The sequence below is a fragment of the Labeo rohita genome, unplaced genomic scaffold (assembly GCF_022985175.1).
Source record: "Labeo rohita strain BAU-BD-2019 unplaced genomic scaffold, IGBB_LRoh.1.0 scaffold_945, whole genome shotgun sequence".
Classification (NCBI taxonomy): domain Eukaryota; kingdom Metazoa; phylum Chordata; class Actinopteri; order Cypriniformes; family Cyprinidae; genus Labeo; species Labeo rohita.
The window spans coordinates 1-14,610 of NW_026129904.1; the positions used below are offsets into that span (position 1 = coordinate 1).

A 14,610-nucleotide genomic window follows, 5' to 3' on the forward strand; every position below is an offset into this window, starting at 1 on the left:
GTTATGCTTTTGGCGTCTGTCACGATTTTGGGGCATTGTGGAAACACAGGAAATTTTTAAAGTCAGATGGTAAACCTGTTCTAAACCATGACAAAATAGCAGCATTGTTGGAAGCAATTTTGCTACCGAAGTCAGTTGCTATCTGCAAATGCGTTGCACATTCTAAATGTGATGACTTTGTGTCTTTAGGTAACAAGCGAGCTGATATGGCGGCCAAGGACGCAGCCACAAGAACAGAACTTTCTTTAACATGTGCTACAGTTAACAATGACTCATTCATACCTTCTTCTGATTCTCTTACAGCTATGCAAGCTTTTGCGACACCAGAGGAGAAGAAGCAATGGGTGAAGGCCGAGTGCAAACTGAAAAACAAGATTTGGCTGAGCACTGAAGACAAACCATGTCTGCCAAAACACTTTTTCCCACACTATGCAAAACTGGTACATGGCCTAGACCATGTGAGTAAAGGGGAATGTTTGATCTGATGAATCAATATTGGTTCACGAAGGGATTCACTTCCTTTGCAGACAAATATTGTCAGTCATGTATGATTTGTGCCACGAACAACGCAGGCAGAGGGCAACAAATGCCCCAAGTAGCACACCCACCTCCAAATCAACCATTTGATCATATAATGTTTGATTTTATTGAACTGACACCATCTGAAGGCAAAAAATTTTGTCTTGTCATGATTGACATGTTTTCAAAGTGGGTGGAGGCTTTTCCCACATCCAAGCAAAATGCAGGTGCTGTTGCGAAAGCACTATTGTCTGAAATTATTCCCCGATGGGGAATACCAAGAAAAATTAGTAGTGATAATGGCACACCTTTTGCAAATGAAGCCATCACTCAGGTTGGACAGTTTTTAGGTATTGACATACGTAAACACACATCTTATCACCCGGAATCGGGTGGTTGTATCGAACGATGCAATGGAACGTTAAAGAATAAATTGACGAAGTGTTGTGAGCAAACAGGTTTGTCTTGGGTCAAAGCACTCCCCATTGTGTTGATGTACATGAGAATGCGGAAAAAAAACAGGTCTAACTTAAGCCCATTTTAAATTTTGTTTGGCAGGCCGACATCGATTGGAGTGGGACCAGAACCTCGACCACTGCCCTCTACAGCCTTGTGTGAAGATGACATGCTAAATTATTGTCGAAATTTGTCTCTTGTTCTTTCTCAGATATCTCAGCAGGTCAAGGACGCCTTACCCAGGCCAGCTGAGGGAGTCTTGCACGATATCAGGCCTGGCGATTTCGTGGTGATCAAGGATTTGAGGAGAAAACATTGGAAGGCAAAGAGGTGGAACGGCCCGTTCCAGGTTCTGCTGATAACGCACACCGCGGTCAAGGTGGCAGAAAGGGCTACGTGGATACACGCCAGTCACTGCAGGAAAGTTCCGACACCACCAGAGGGCGACACAGATCAGTAAAGTGATTGACCAGCTGCCCCGTGCCAAGGGGGACGTCTGGCTGACCGAGGTGAACAAACATACAGTGGTGTATGGGAGCTGAACACGCAGCAACATCACTGTGTGGGAGTGATCTGAGGTCAGTGCAGGCCAATGGATGACAGCAAGAAGACAGATTCTGCCCATCACTGTAGAAGAGCAAGGACTTCTTGGAGCCGACACATTGTGGTGGAACGCCAGGTATTCGTTCACCCCAATCCTATATAGCTGCTACCAGAGGAGAACAGGAAGCGAACTGTGTAGAAAAACTAGACAAATAGTAGAGGAAGATAGAGCTGTTTTAGCCGTAATCACAACCACTAGTTGGAAAGCATTACATCTGCCTGAAGGACAGACTGCAGCACTTGCATACAGTAAATCACACCACAGACCACAAGTGAACAGAGAGACAGGACAGATCTCCCTGATACCAACCAAGCTATCAGGTGTCACATGGCAGTATCTCACAAGATGGTACACATTGAATTAAACAGGAAGGTGAGGCGACCGAAAGAATCCTCAGACCCTGACCTAAGTCTGTGGATAATGGTAGCAAGTATGATCCTTCTGATACTGCTCACTGTTACCCTGGCACAGACTATTCGCATGTATTTGGAAGCTCAACATGACGCCGATGACAATAATAGCATCAGCTGCATCAGTGATGAACGGTACACCGACCCAATCAACCAAACCCTTCTGAGACAAGTTCGAGCAGTAAAGACAGGAGACGAACACTGGCTAGATCATCCAGACCCTCCACACCCCTACGCTAACAATATGTGGTGGAGACTGATCAACCACACTGCCAAGATGAATGGACTCAGTGACTGTTATGTGTGTGCGCAGCTCCCACATAGTATAACAGGGGGAGACTGGTGGGCTTATCAAGATCCTGATAAAGACGTGATAAAGTACCTAGCAGCAATTGCTGTAGCAGCAGCAGGCATGTCAGAGAACAGCAACTTGTGGATCATGGAGAACTCAACTGAATGGACGACGGTCAGAACCTTGAAAAGAGTAGCTGGACGTGTTGCCACCTGTGAGGGAAATGCCCATGAATATGACCTGTTATCAGAATGACGGCGGGGGACAGGAGTCTATGGGACACATACCTGCAAGCCACTGTAACGAGCTCTACATGATCGCATCGATAACCGAAGAAACCGGACAAATATGCCTGGCATGTCTGTGGAACCGCACAATCACCCTGGGGCGCCTGCCGCAGTATGTGTTAGGTCAACGTTATCTCTCGGATGCCAACTCCCTCGACAGGGCAAGATGCAAGCAAGCCTGTTCAACAGTCCACGTTCCTGACAATGACGGTACCAGTGTAGTTGAGGAATGGTACTGGTTATGTGGCCATGTAGTGTACACCTCACTGCCTCGCCACTGGACTGGCACATGTGCCATGGTTCAGCTATATGGAGGAGCAGTTGCAATTAGAGTGCCCGAACAGCTTCACAACACGGAACCAGGAAATCGTCTCACCAAGGTGAAAAGGGAAGTCGGTTTGAGAGTGACCTCACTGCAAGATCGTGCCAAGCAGTCAAGCCCTGGAAGAGTTAATCCTGTTCCGAGAGAGCATCGACTGTGGACCGGAGCTGAGAAATTCTTTCAGGCTTTGATTCCATCACTTGGCGTATCCTTTCTTCAGAACGAAGTTGAAGTGACAAGGTATGAGCTGATCAGCTTCATGAACACCACGAAAGTGATGATGGAGGGCATCAAGGAAGAGCTACGAGGACTGAGGCTGACTGCGCTGCAAAACCGACTTGTTCTGGATCAGCTTACTGCAGCTTCTGGGGGGGTGTGTACAATTGTGGGGACTGCATGTTGTACATATATTCCTGACAATGATGCTGATGGCCACGTGATAGACCTAGGTATCCAGAACATGACCAAAGCGATAAACAGGTTGACGGCAAGGGAAATCAATTCTGATGATGTTTGGGGGTGGGCCTGGTTTAAGGGTTTGTGGCAGAAAGCAGAATACATTGGGTTAATTGCTCTTTCAGCACCGTCTATGATTATCTTTTTGCTGTGCATGTGGCCCTGTGTGATGGGAATGATCAGAAGAGCTGTGAGTTCGACCATGAAAACGTCTGTGGCCCACCAAATGGTAATGTATAATGTCTGGGGCGGTAACAAGAGTAACATGACTCTTTCTGAGAAAACCGACAACTATAGCACTTCAAGTGAAGACGAAGAGTAAGCAAGAATTGTATATTAGGGGGTCTAAAGCAGGTCATTGTCCGTGTTACGAGATAATGCAACCCGACAGAAATGTAAAGAAAGTTTCTTCTGTTTGAACACCACACTGGATTTACATTTATGTTCAAGTATTAGCTTCATTGATTTTCTTTGAGTTTCCTTGTAGGTCAAGAGTATTTACAATGTCAAATGTTTGTTTTTTACCCTTATTAAAGTGATGGTGTGTTTTGAATCTTTGTGAATTTACACACTTGATGTTAGCTATAAGGGCATGTATCTTTATTATTTACTAAGAACCATAAGTGATCAAAGAATGATCAAAAGGGAGGAGTGTAATGGAAATTTTTAAAATCTACTAATTACATATATTACATATAACACATTGATTATATTAATCTCACTTGATTACATTTAAGTCACATATGTTTTCTAATCAATTAACCTTTGAAATATAATCACTAGTTCTTATAAGTAGAATATAATGATTGGGATATTGTGTAAGAGTGAACTAATTTCTAATAATGGTTGTTGTACTAGGGACGGGCTAGTCTGAAAGTGACTAGACATTAACAAACTGACAAGTGGTACCATGGGGTGATGTGTTCTTAACCATTTCATTGGTTAGAAGAGGGATTTTGCTACTTTGAAATGTATTCTTTTGACTATAAAACTCTGGTCTGTGAGCTCCACCTTTATCTCTTTGCTCACAGTCTGCTGTGTGTAAACCAGATCATTCTTCTCTGCAGAGAATAAAGCAAAACAAAGACAACCTCTCTTTTTGGTTTTTCATTCTCTGTCTTCACTATTATTTTATGGCTTTATTATATTAGAAAATCCACGACACATTCCACACAGACTGGATGATGGTGAGATCAGATCTCTGTGTGGAGCACTGGCTGTTGTCAGACTCCTCTCACTGGATTACTACAAATAATGGCAAAATGAATGTTTGGACATATAAAATTATATTTTAATATTATATATATATATATATATATATATATATATATTATAAATTATAAATTGACACACTACAGCAAAAGATAGAAATAACTGACTTAAAATCATTTTAGCTGGCGAAAATACTAACAATCTAATAATTTAAATCTAACAATTTGGCCACCACTATATTTTATTATTGTTTTTTGAAAAGAGACTTCACCTGTTTGTCCCAGCCGCAGATCATACTCCCCATAGACAGGCCCATGCCTCTGTATCCCAGCATCATGTTGGACAGAAGTTTGGAGGCTGCAGACACTGAGATCCTCTGCTTGTTACGTAGTTTGTAAAGTCTGTTTTCAAAACACAAACACCTATTACTCAATAGTGGTGGTCCAAACACAGACATGGTGACATTCTGTTTGGCGGATGATACACTGGGCAACTTGTTGAGCTATTTAGCCAGGCAACTTTGGGAAATGTTGCTGTCAACAGGCCCATGACTGATCTAAAATATCCAGATAGAAATTTGTTACCCATTCTCAATGGGAAATTGTCCAAGCAACATTGATCAAAAAAAAAAAAAAAGTTGCCCGGCAAAATTGCTCAAAAAATTGCCCTGTTTATCATTAGCCTTTGGCTTCTTCACAATTTAATTTTTATTTTTTAGATAAAATCATATGTATTTTACATTCTTGGGACACTGTGGTCAAAAATAGCATAAACAGTGTTTAGACTGAATAAGTTCTTGACAAGGTTGAACACCAAAAGGTAACTTCATCCTGTAAGCAGATGCTTATCTCCCTCAGAAGCATGCTAAGACAGACCTGCACTCTTTAGCCAGCAGTCTCTCCCAGTACTGACAGTCTGCAGCGCTGCCTGACATGGTGCCCAGCAGGTAAGGGTTGATCTCAATCACTTTATTGGCCTCCTTTGATGCTGCAACACAGTGGGAGAAACAATGGGATATAGCAATTTACATTGTCAGTTCAGGTCACGTTTATTTGTATAGCGATTTTCACAATACGTATTATTTGTCCAAAGTAATGTCCATATGGCAGAAGTGTGCACTTCTTAAATAATACAAATAAGTTAGTATGTATTTAAAGAGAAATCACAAAGAAATACAGTTTGAAAAGATGTTCATAAATGTATTTTATTTAAAATTTCTGAATGTTGTTATCAGTATGAATCACATGCTTTGTGCTATGATATAGCTGTAAAATCAGGTTGCTTTTGACTTAAGTAAGTGTTTACACTTTCAAAACTGTATAGATGCTTTCTTACCAATGTATTTTCCAGCTGATGCTCTGGAGTCAACGGCCACGATGACTCCATGACGAAACTTAAATGCCAGGGTTGTGGTGCCATGATTCAGATCTATGCAAACACCGTCCTCACAACTGCATGACTTCAGAAACTTAGAGGGCTGATAGGAACACAGTATATGTTACAAAACAGGCTAATTTAATGTAGTTTTTGTTGTTTTGTTTAGTTTTTTGCTGTTGCTGATCTCTGCCCCATAGCCATGCTTCAATAAGCACATTTATCTGGAATAGGCCTATATGAGACACAAATTCTTGCCATAGCTACAATCAATTCGAAAACCTTTAAAATACCATTGTAATTACCTATTACGTGAAATAACTCCTCAAAGTAGTCTAAACTACTGGGAAATAAAATATGTATCAAGACATATATTCGTATTTATTTGTTTAGGGTTTATGGTGCACTTCAATTCTTAAAAAAAAAAAAAAAATTTATGGTGGATATCACTTAACGTCGTAATAATGTGTGTCTAAGATTTAGTTATGAATTGATTTTGGTAAAGTTACTTACGTCAACTCCGACGGGTACCGCGAACTCCTGGCATTTGGTCCCAAAACTATAGTGATTCAATCGGTCGAGAAGATGCGTTTGCTTATAGCCAAACTGTGACGCGGAATTATATTTATATCCACTTACATCCAAAAGAGCCATTCTATATTTAAACAGTAAAAGCAAACTGACGAAGTTGTATATGTATTTTGTATTAAGGAAATTCGATCTCTGCACGGAAGACAATTATTTCGAAACCGAAAGATTCAGAGTAGCCTGGTTAGTAGATTCACATATGATTTACAGTTTCGATTGCGAGAAGAATATATATTTTTAAAAACTATTTATAACAGTTGTAAAGTAATTTATGTTATTATTTTTTATCGTATGTTGTTTAAAAGAATTTAAGAGAAATATAATAAATTTGTAAAGATTCTTTGAGGAAAAGGCTTTGTTACACTACTGGTTGACCAATAGGAGCGAGAGTCTATCTGCGTCTTCAGTCTCTATGTAGATTTACCCGATTCAGGTTAAGACCAGGTGAAATATTGGTAAGGTGCGGAAACGTAACCTCTTGGACACACCCTATTACAAAATGCGCCATTATCCAGGCGGGTTGTTGAGTTTTAATTAATGAAACTGCAGAACAAATTTGGAATTTAGTATAAAAAGGCGCTACACTCAAAAATACAGGTGCTTCACGATGCCACAGAAGAACCTTTTTTGTTTAAATGGTTCTATAAACAACCTTTAACATCTGAAGAACCTTTCTGTTTCACAAAAGGTTCTTTGTGGCAAAAATTATAAAAGCTTATAAAAAGGTAAGAAAGAGATGGTTCTTTAAAGAACCTTTGACTGAATGGTTCTTTGTGGAACCAAAAATTCTATGGCATCGCTGTAAAGAACCTTTTAAAGCACCTTTATTTTTAAGAGTATATTAGCCTAAATGTAGGTTATCTGTAGTAATACACTGTTCAGTTGTCTTGTCCAGTTTAAGGGCATTGATATTTTCTTTTTTTCCTTTGAATGTCCTTTAAGTCACTACTTATAGGTGTTATATAATCTCAGTTTATGTATGTAATGTGTGTGTCTGTGCACGAGCGTGTGTAGCATGTCCACTTTTCAAAATGGAACAAAAGGTAAGTAATTTCCAAGGTATCTCACACAGTCATCTTTCCAGATAGCTACTTTTTAATTATTGCTTTGAAATCTCTTTATTTTTGGCTTTAATCATTTATTTGAGTATATCAATTAACTAATGATAGCAATATTGCACAAAATGTCCTTGGAATGTATTTGTGTTGCATTTTTTTATCAAGTTCTGTTGTGTTCACTGAAACAGATCTTTGTGTTCATGAAACATAAAAGAAGAACAAAAAATCCTTTGCAGTACATGCTGTAAATTGTAATCATTTATTTATAATTATCAGTCCACCAACAGCTATGGGATTATGTGAACAAATATAAAACATAAAAAAAACACATTTACAGCATAATCTATCATTTTTTGTTTGTCAAAGAGGAGTGAGTTGAAAGGATCTTTCTTCCAGATCACATATGACATCACAGTGCATTTCTTGGCTCAACTGGATCCTGTTGCTTCCATCATTTGAACAGTTTCATGCACCAACTCCAGCTCCAGCTGAGTCACGGTTTTAGTTAGAACTGGTGTTGTACCTGGCTTATACTTATACTTTGCCTGTCTGTTAGAGAAAGACAGAGAGTGATCAATATATTACACATTTTAGGCTGTAGGCACAATTAACACTAACCTTTAAATATGCACTCAGCTGCTGTAGCCTAATACCATTTTTAAAATTTAAAAAAAGTGTAATTTAAAAACAAAATAAAAGTGTGACCTTAAGAGTTACTAAAAAGTGGGTTTTCTTACCTCTTATAGTTATAAGGAGACACTCTGTGAGGTCTAATATAGTCCACCCCCTCTTTCGTAATCACACACAGGTCTATGTTGTTTCCTGATCCCAGGTCACTCATGATGCCTGCATGGATGGCATCACTTACCAGCATCTTGGCCTCCTCCAGCTAAAGGTAAAATTAATGACAATAGTGACAGAAAGATTTCAGGCATGAAACAGAATGACAAGTATGGATGACTCCAAAATTCTTTAACAAGCAATTGCAGAAAACATTTGGTGTATATTCCAAGCGCATAAAATGAGGTAGAATTGTGATCTAATATATATTACGTGATATACATGATAATGATGACAATGGTGATATATAGACATGATAATGGTGTCTGTCAATTGATTTCACACACAAACAAATCATTCTGAGTGGAAAATGAACTCCAGGCATTGCCAAACAAGTTAGCAAACTTGACATCAACAAAAAGCAAAGGTGCAAATATTACGCAAGTTTTTCTACTTTTGACTCATTTTAAATACAAACAAAAATATCTGCAAGTAAGAGCTTTAATTCCTACATATTTCATGCTTAAATCAATAGAATTTTTTATTATTTATTTCAGCTTGAACTATGGCTACACAATACTGACACTGGGAACCTTTCAACACAGGTATAACAAAAAAACAACTTACATCCATGTTTGCTTTGAATCTGTCCTCCAGTATCCCCATAGCAGGCAGATTACCAGATCCTTAAAATGCAAAATCATAGCTGTCATTACTCACTTGAGAATTGATCACATATATGCAAAAATATACTGTATGAAACATCCTGATTAGCTGACAAAAATTAACTTTTTAACATTTTCATAAATGTGCAGTTTACAGTATTTTTTTTTTTTTCAAAATAAACACATATTAATCTTGACTATCACATTTTTATCCTTTATCAGTCATTTATCAATCATCAATTTGATGTCACATACCCATTGCTAGATACGGCACTTTGTCCATGCTCCCATAAGGGCCAACTGTGTACAGGTGACTGCCAGTGCAGTCAACACCCCCCTACAATTAGATGAGCTCCAATCATACCTCGATACCTGAAAAAAACAGTAGCACAATCAAGTTAAAATTATTATTTAGAGAGTGAAAAAACAAAAACATAAAACATGCAGCCTTACTTCTACAAACTACATATCAGACAATGTATGTGTCAAAACAGTATATAAACAAGATGTAATAGACCACACAGTCTACACACACCTGAAGAGCATGTCTTGTAGTATGTTAACTGCCATGATGACTCTTGGGTTCCTGCCGCTGTTCATGGAGAAAATGGTGAGGTTTGACGACAGCATTTCTGTCGTCTTCTCTGTGTCCGCAGCAGTTCCTGCTCCACAACAACTGACAAAAATAAAAAGATTTTGACTGAGACATATATGCATTTTTATATAAGAATAATAGTAATAATAATAATAGTAATCAATGATGTACATCTGACATTCATTTTTTTTTTAAATGCCCATAGATGTTTAACCATTTTTATAACTGGCACAATGGATTGTTAATCCTCATTGTTACTTACTATATGTTAGGTGCAATGTAGTGAATCTTCGCACACATTTTATCTGCAACTACTTCATCAGAGGTGGCTCTTGTGTCTGCTCCCAGAACTACACCATCCTATACACACATATACATTCACTGTTTATTTGTTTGTTAGACAATATCTACATTAAGTGCAAATTATTATGTGTTTTGATTTATGGTTACCTTATAAACCACTCCAGCAATGGTGGTACCTGTTTTCATGGGTTTTGGTCCCTTGATTTTCTTCTCTTCTGAACCATTCTCCAGTACAATATTTCTGAATGAAGAAGGAGGAGATTTATGTATACGAGATTGCAAGGAATCAGGCAGGTCACGGCAGGACATACTTTAAAATTTTTTTTTTTTTTTATTTGATCAATGAAAATTATCTTAAAACTAAAAGACAATGTAGGTTGTCTTTTTGAGGAAAAAGAACTGAATTAGGTCTGAACATAGCTACTTTCACTTTTGTTCCGACTCTGCAAACCAATTGTTATGACGATACAAGGTTTATTTTCTGCATTTTACGAAAAGTGTTATCATAATATAACTCTATAAAACATAATTCATTCTTACCTTGTGGAATTTTCGAAGTTAAAGCCAGACAGAACAGGCTCGAGGACGCACGAAAGTGCCATGTCTAAAATCTAAACGGGAACTGTTCACTGCATGTAATGCGCCTAGCAAACACTAGGTTTGCTGTTTCAGATACAATGTACAGTCATAAGCGAGCGACGCATACTGAAGACATTTATCCACAATTTGTGTTTCGAGTTTTTAATAATGGACAGACATCATTCATACTCACAAGTAAAAGGTGTCAGCACTGGCGTAAGTAGGCTCTTTATCGTGTTTATATATGACTCAATCCTTTACGTTGTTTGGGAATTTAAGCGAAATTGACTTTAAATACGTTTCGACAATCAGGCTGATGATTTTGTCGTCTCGTCTGATACAATGTTATGAAATACTCTTATATATTAAACATATTACAATATATTACCATGTCTATCTGTGTTGTTGTTAATCTGCAGTTTAAGTATAACGTGGCTTAAATCACTTTCGATTTCGTGGAAAAATGTTGTTGCATCATCCGTGAGAGCGAGAATATCTTGAAATACCAACTTTAACTTGGAGGGATCTAAAGTTTTAATTATGGACTGTCGCACTACTTATTACTTAGCTTACGCATTTGCGCATATAAAACAGTGGTTGAGGATGTAGGAATAGAGTAAGCCTCCCTCCCTCCATCGATTAATTTCCATTTGTCCATAGATGTCACTAAATTTCACCTCAGCACATTTATTGAATGGCTAGGGGTTGGGGGTTATTTTATATATAATTCATAGAATATGTTAACTTTTCATATGTAACTCTGGCTTACTTTTTTTTTTTAAGTGTGTGTGTGTGTGTGTGTTATATACTGTACTTGTTCTTGCTACATGTGTGTGTTTGTGTGTGTGTGTGTGTGTATATATATATATATATATATATATATATATATATAATTTTTTATCTAAATATTTATTGGTTAGACCACCATTCTCGCTGTGAAGTTCAATGGAGGAGTTATCATTGGGTCTGACTCCAGAGCTTCTATGGGAGAGTGAGTATTTTTAATGCTGAACAAACTATTCATTCTCATAACTTGCACAATTACACCTTTCATAACTACAACACAACCTTCACCAACAGATCTTATGTGTCATCCAAAACCATCAACAAGCTGATCCAAGTTCATGATCGAATATTCTGTTGCATCGCTGGATCACTGGCAGATGCACAAGCTGTTACCAAAATGGCCAAATTCCAACTGTCTTTTCACAGGTCTTTTCATTTGTCTTTTATTATTATGGTGTCCTAAATCACAGCTAAGCCATTAAGTTAGAAGAACTGTATTTGGTTTTAAAATCTCTGTTTATCTTTAGTATTCAGATGGAATCTCCTCCCTTGGTAAAAGCTGCAGCCTCCATCATGAGAGAACTTTGCTATAGCAATAAGGAAGAACTGCAGGCAGGCTTCATCACTGCGGGCTGGGACAGGAAAAAGGGACCACAGGTAATGCTCTGCTAAAACACACACAGATGGTAGAAAATGGTGCAATTTTGCATCAGGTGACTTGTAAATAATCTCAAATGTGATGTAGGTATGCAAACTTGGAAATAATGAGAATAAAGACAGCACATGTTTGCATTAAAAAGATTGGCTTGCATGGAACTAATGAGATCAAAAGGAAAATTACAGTAGTACATTGGGGTGTTGAACAGTGATAATTTAAAGCAAGAGAAACCCCTTACACTTAAAAGAGAAGTCCACTTTCAAAACAAAGATTCACATATAATGTACTCACCCCCTTGTCATCCAAGATGTTCATGTGTTTCTTTCTTCAGTCATAAAGAAATTATGTTTTTTTGAGGAAAACATTTCTGCATTTTTTCTCCATATAATGGACTGATATGGTGCCCCGATTTTGAACTTCCAAAGGACAGTGTAAATGCGGCTTCAAACGATCCCAAATGTGGTTGTAAACGATCCCAGCCTTATCTAGCGAAACGATCAGTTATTTTCATTTAAAAAATACAATATAAATACTTTTTAATCTCAAACGCTCATCTTGTCTTGCTCTCCCTGAACTCTGTGTATTCTGGCTCAAGACAGTTAGGGTATGATGAAAAACTCCAATCGTATTTTCTCCCTCAACTTCAAAAATCATTTCAAAATCATCCTACATCGCTGCAGAAGTTCACATGCAGAAGTGAACATGCAAAGAAGATCAAACACCCTTAACAAAAAAGGTAAAACAGCAATATAGGACGATTTTGAAGTTGAGGGAGAACATGAGATGGGAGTTTTTCGACATACCCTAACTGTCATGAAAAGGAACAACAACAGTCCAGACAGAGTAAGACAAGATGAGCATTTGGCATTGAAAAGTACATAAATTCTATTATTTTTATTGAAATAACCAATCGTTTCGCTAGATAAGACCCGTCTTTCTCGGCTGGGATAATTTACAACCGCCTTTTGAAGCCGCATTTAAACTGCATTTTGGAAGTTCAAAATCGAGGCACCATATCAGTCCATTATATGGAGAAAAATGCTAAAATGTTTTCCTCAAAAAACATAATTTCTTTATGACTGAAGAAAGAAAGACAGGAACATCTTGGATGACAAGGGGGTGAGTATGTTATATGTGAATCTTTGTTTTGGAAGTGGACTTCTCCTTTAAGCAAAACTAAATTGTTTTATTGTCTGTTTAATCAAATGTTATACAAATCTATGCAATGCACATTAATAATGCCCTGCTTTATAATGTCTTTGCACAGATATACGTAGTGTCTTTGGGAGGAATGCTGCTAAGTCAGCCTTTCACTATTGGAGGATCTGGGAGCACGTATATCTATGGTTATGTGGATGCCAAATTTAAGCCTGACATGAGTTTAGAAGAGGCTACACAGTTTTCCATAAATGGTAGGCTACATAGAATTGCAATAATAAATGTCATTGACATGTATATGCACAGTGAATGGCTAATGTTTGTGTCTCCACAGCTTTGGCTCTGGCTATGGGTCGGGACAATGTTAGTGGAGGTGTGGTTCACCTGGTTGTGATCACTGAACCAGGAGTCAAGCATATAGTTGTTCCAGGAGATAAACTGCCTAAGTTCCATGATGAATAAAACATAAATATTACCAGACTGGACGGTTCTACAAATATCACTACTTTGTGATTTGATGTGTGCAGATTTATTATTTTGCTAAAATGTATTTCTCATATCTCTTTTGTTGTTCATAATAAATATATAAAAATGTTATGTTCAGTGCAATGCCCCTTTCTTGCATACATGACATAAAATGCATATTATATCATTTTTAGATCACTTAGTTCTAAATGAAAGAATTGCATAAACGGAACTACATGTGGATATGTCCAAACAAACTGGCAAGAGATGCTTTGAGAAAAGAATTAGATTACTTACGAATTGTAATTACATAACAAAAATTGCAGTTAGTAATGTGATCCATTACATTACACTTTTTAGGTAATATAATCAGACTACTTTTGGATTACTTTTAGATTACTGATGACCTAACTCATTTATTACATTGATTTAAATAGGATAATCTTGTACCATACTGACATAAAAATACAAAGAGTAAGAAAATATATTCCATTTGTTGTTATTATCAACATGAAGTGCATTACATTATATTACGTCAAAGTTCCCGAACTGGTGTTTGTGAAGGAACTGCAGGGGGTTTATAAAAAAACAGGGGGGGTTAATAAAGTTTAATAAAAAGCTTATAAATAACTGAATCATAAAAAAAATATTAAAATAGATCTTTTTTAAAATCAATAAAAAAAAACGTACTAACAAAATAAAATATTTTACTTGTTTACCTGCATGTCATGTGACCATAACCAACGCCACAGAAGCAATGAAATTGCAAATGTGATAATTAATTATTAAAATATTTATTTTAAAATCAGGGGTACTTCAAGTAAATATATCAGGTGACAGAGGATCAGATGACAAAAAAAGTTAATTTGACAATAAAGTTTAATGTGTTTGAAAGACACAAGCCTTTTAAAAACAGAAATACATGGTTAAATAACCTACAGAGTAATAATTCAAATAAAAATCATCACAATTGTTCATCAGGAGTTGATGCAATTTTGAAACAGATTTTTGTAAATCAGTGGTCAAATGCTGTGTTTTGCACC

The 14,610-nt window shown here is 37.4% G+C and overlaps 2 protein-coding genes and 1 pseudogene across 2 annotated transcripts; 1 reads left to right on the forward strand and 2 right to left on the reverse strand.

Annotated features, from left to right (window-relative positions):
• Positions 1-4,802: 4,802 nt before the first annotated feature.
• psmb8a (proteasome 20S subunit beta 8A) lies at positions 4,803-6,711 on the reverse strand. The gene is made up of 4 exons (XM_051105253.1): positions 6,446-6,711; positions 5,894-6,035; positions 5,434-5,545; positions 4,803-4,959 (listed from the first exon to the last, which is right to left on the reverse strand). Exons 1-4 carry the CDS (start codon positions 6,584-6,586, stop codon positions 4,803-4,805), a joined length of 552 nt encoding a protein of 183 aa, XP_050961210.1. The 5' UTR covers positions 6,587-6,711.
• Positions 6,712-7,830: 1,119 nt separating this feature from the next.
• Positions 7,831-10,550, reverse strand: LOC127162474 (proteasome subunit beta type-7-like; annotated as a pseudogene).
• Positions 10,551-10,590: 40 nt separating this feature from the next.
• On the forward strand, positions 10,591-13,699 carry psmb12 (proteasome 20S subunit beta 12). Its single transcript, XM_051105254.1, has 6 exons — positions 10,591-10,716; positions 11,421-11,491; positions 11,581-11,712; positions 11,814-11,943; positions 13,212-13,356; positions 13,437-13,699. The coding sequence occupies exons 1-6, from the start codon at positions 10,669-10,671 to the stop codon at positions 13,562-13,564; spliced, it is 654 nt and encodes a 217-aa protein (XP_050961211.1). The 5' UTR covers positions 10,591-10,668; the 3' UTR covers positions 13,565-13,699.
• Positions 13,700-14,610: the final 911 nt, after the last annotated feature.

Coding starts and splice junctions, on each gene's coding strand:
- psmb8a (XM_051105253.1), bottom strand. CDS start 6,586: ATGGCTCTTTTGGATGTAAGTGGATATAAATATAATTCCGCGTCACAG. Junction 6,036..6,445: donor CGGTACCCGTCGGAGTTGAC/GTAAGTAACTTT, acceptor TGTTCCTATCAG/CCCTCTAAGTTTCTGAAGTC. Junction 5,546..5,893: donor ATCAGCTGGAAAATACATTG/GTAAGAAAGCAT, acceptor ACTGTGTTGCAG/CATCAAAGGAGGCCAATAAA.
- psmb12 (XM_051105254.1), top strand. CDS start 10,669: ATGGACAGACATCATTCATACTCACAAGTAAAAGGTGTCAGCACTGGC. Junction 11,492..11,580: donor TCCAGAGCTTCTATGGGAGA/GTGAGTATTTTT, acceptor CTTCACCAACAG/ATCTTATGTGTCATCCAAAA. Junction 11,944..13,211: donor ACAGGAAAAAGGGACCACAG/GTAATGCTCTGC, acceptor GTCTTTGCACAG/ATATACGTAGTGTCTTTGGG.